The sequence below is a fragment of the Convolutriloba macropyga genome, chromosome 6, assembly GCF_964194025.1.
Source record: "Convolutriloba macropyga chromosome 6, txConMacr16.3, whole genome shotgun sequence".
Classification (NCBI taxonomy): Eukaryota; Metazoa; Xenacoelomorpha; order Acoela; family Convolutidae; genus Convolutriloba; species Convolutriloba macropyga.
Genome location: NC_134473.1, coordinates 26,502,645 through 26,504,800, shown reverse-complemented (window position 1 = coordinate 26,504,800; position 2,156 = coordinate 26,502,645). Strand labels below are relative to the sequence as shown.

General features: G+C 36.3%; 1 protein-coding gene across 1 annotated transcript in view; it reads left to right on the top strand.

Moving 5' to 3' along the window:
* The window catches only part of LOC142340898 (alpha-1B adrenergic receptor-like), a 1,982-nt gene extending 463 nt beyond the window's left edge, over positions 1–1,519 (top strand). Inside the window, exon 1 of the mRNA XM_075391670.1 lies at positions 1–1,519. This exon is cut by the window's left edge and continues 463 nt beyond it. Coding sequence (XP_075247785.1) covers positions 315–1,445 — 1,131 coding nt within the window. The 5' untranslated portion in view covers positions 1–314 and the 3' untranslated portion in view covers positions 1,446–1,519.
* Positions 1,520–2,156: the final 637 nt, after the last annotated feature.

Genomic DNA, 2,156 nt, shown 5'->3' with positions numbered 1-2,156 from the left:
CCGTCTAGCCTTCCGATTGGTCAAAAATAGAGAATAGTTAAAAAGTGAAGAAAAAAGCTCCACCCCTGTGATTACTTTTTGCTTCGCTTATTTGTTCACTCAGTTGGAAAATTTTGTTCACGTAAGCCTCAGAAATTTAACAGAAAAGCGCCAAACAATTATTTGCTCAGAAAATTTTACGATTTGTCTCGAAATTATTTGTTACTAAGTTTAGCTTATTTTATCAAAGATTTTAAACCCCAAATCTCTTGGAAAGTTGATTCGAGTTTCATTTCAATTTTAGCTTCGGGTAGAGTTTGAATACATTTCAAAATATGGGTCCTACAGAAAATTCGACAATATTTCCGAGCCAGTTTAATCGACCCAATTCTACTTTACCAGACTCCATAATATTTGTTGAAATTACAGTTTACGATTATATTGCATTATTTTTCACAATTTTGAGAGCTTTCATTGCTGTCGTGGGATTTTTTGCCAATTTATTGGTTATTTTCTCTGTGTTATACTTCGAAAGACTTCGAGTGGCTTGTAATTATTTTGTGGCGAACTTGGCAATTTTAGATGCGACAACTCTCTTTATTATATTCACCTTTTTCATTCCTAGAAGTATTCCTAAGTTTTTAGACCACAAGTTCGACCCTATTTGTTGGGTCGCAAAAGTGAGCAATACTGTTTACATTATGAGTTTGGTGGCGCTAATTTTAATTTCGATTGATCGTTATATTTATATCGTGAAACCCCTGAATTATGAAAACTTCAAGCGAAGATGGTTTTTGGTTACGTTTCTCTCAATGGCGACTTGTGCAACGTTGCATGGTCTAGCTGGGGCGTTTATGATGTGTCGAGATGAGGCCGATGACCCTATAGAAACTATCTACAACTTTGGAAATACAACAATTAGCGTTGCGTGGTTCATAACAATTATAGCTATTTATTCCTCCATTTTCAAAACAGCATATGTTCAATCCAAAGCTACCCAGTCGTATGTCCAGATGACCCAACGAGCCAGCATGAATGTGAACCCAAACACAATCCGAATCGACTCGAACCAACCTTTGACCTCCTCGCGAACAAACTCTTCGGCTGAACCCGGAAATACCTTCACCAAAACCCAGTCAAGAATCATATTCGGTTATTCGTTGATCGTCGGGTTTACGACACTAACATTCATAATATTGACATGTTTGACAACTGCATATGCGATTGACCCTTCGTTGGGTCTTAGAGCCCCGAGTGGGTGGTTTATTCTGAAGACTGTGGCCCATATTCAAGTGACCTTGAACGCGGCTGTGAACCCGTTCATATACGCCGCCACCCAGAAAGTGTACAGAAAGGCGTTCATGTCTGTGTTGCAGTGTCGCTGTGACAGAAACAGTCGTCGGGCTGTCTGTTTGGGACCAAACGAGGCTACGGGAAGAGTTAACATTGACATTGATGTTGAGTGAATTTATATATACATTATCAAAAATTGTAGCAACCTTATTGGCTAAATGAACAACTAGGAGGCTCAGTAATGTGCGATTGCACATAAGGTTCCGACCCCGCTCATCCACAATTTCGGCATAATTGTCTACCAAATGAGGAACAGCTAGAAAAACCCAAAAGTTCAAGTATTTTTCAAAAAATAGTGTATGAACGAAAAGACAGACTCCAAAGCAAACAACTCAGTGGAATAAAAAATGATGCGCTAGATTGATGAGATATGTTAATATTAAGGAAGGGGGTCAAGACAAAATCAAACAACAACAAAAAAACATTAATTACATCAAAAATTTTATGTCCGTTTTAAAAAACAAAACTTAATAACAACGTCACTTTAGCGCCAGATAAAACTGAAATTAAACGAATAACTTGTAAGTCAACATATAATATGGAAACAGTCCATATTAAGGCTTGGTAACAATTAGACAAAAAAGAACAAAAAACAGTAAAATTAAAAAGTTCGCTTATTTTTTTTTTAAAAAAAAACTAATTTCAAAGTAATGAAAACCATTAGAAATCAGCTCAAATATCCCACAGCTTTATGATTACCAAAACTTCTAGAGAACGGCATTAAGATCTGTTCTTATTCAATGTCTTATGAGGTTATAAAAGAACAACAAAAAACAACAAATAAATATTCAATTAAACTTGACAGAAAACGCTGTCGAAGCCGT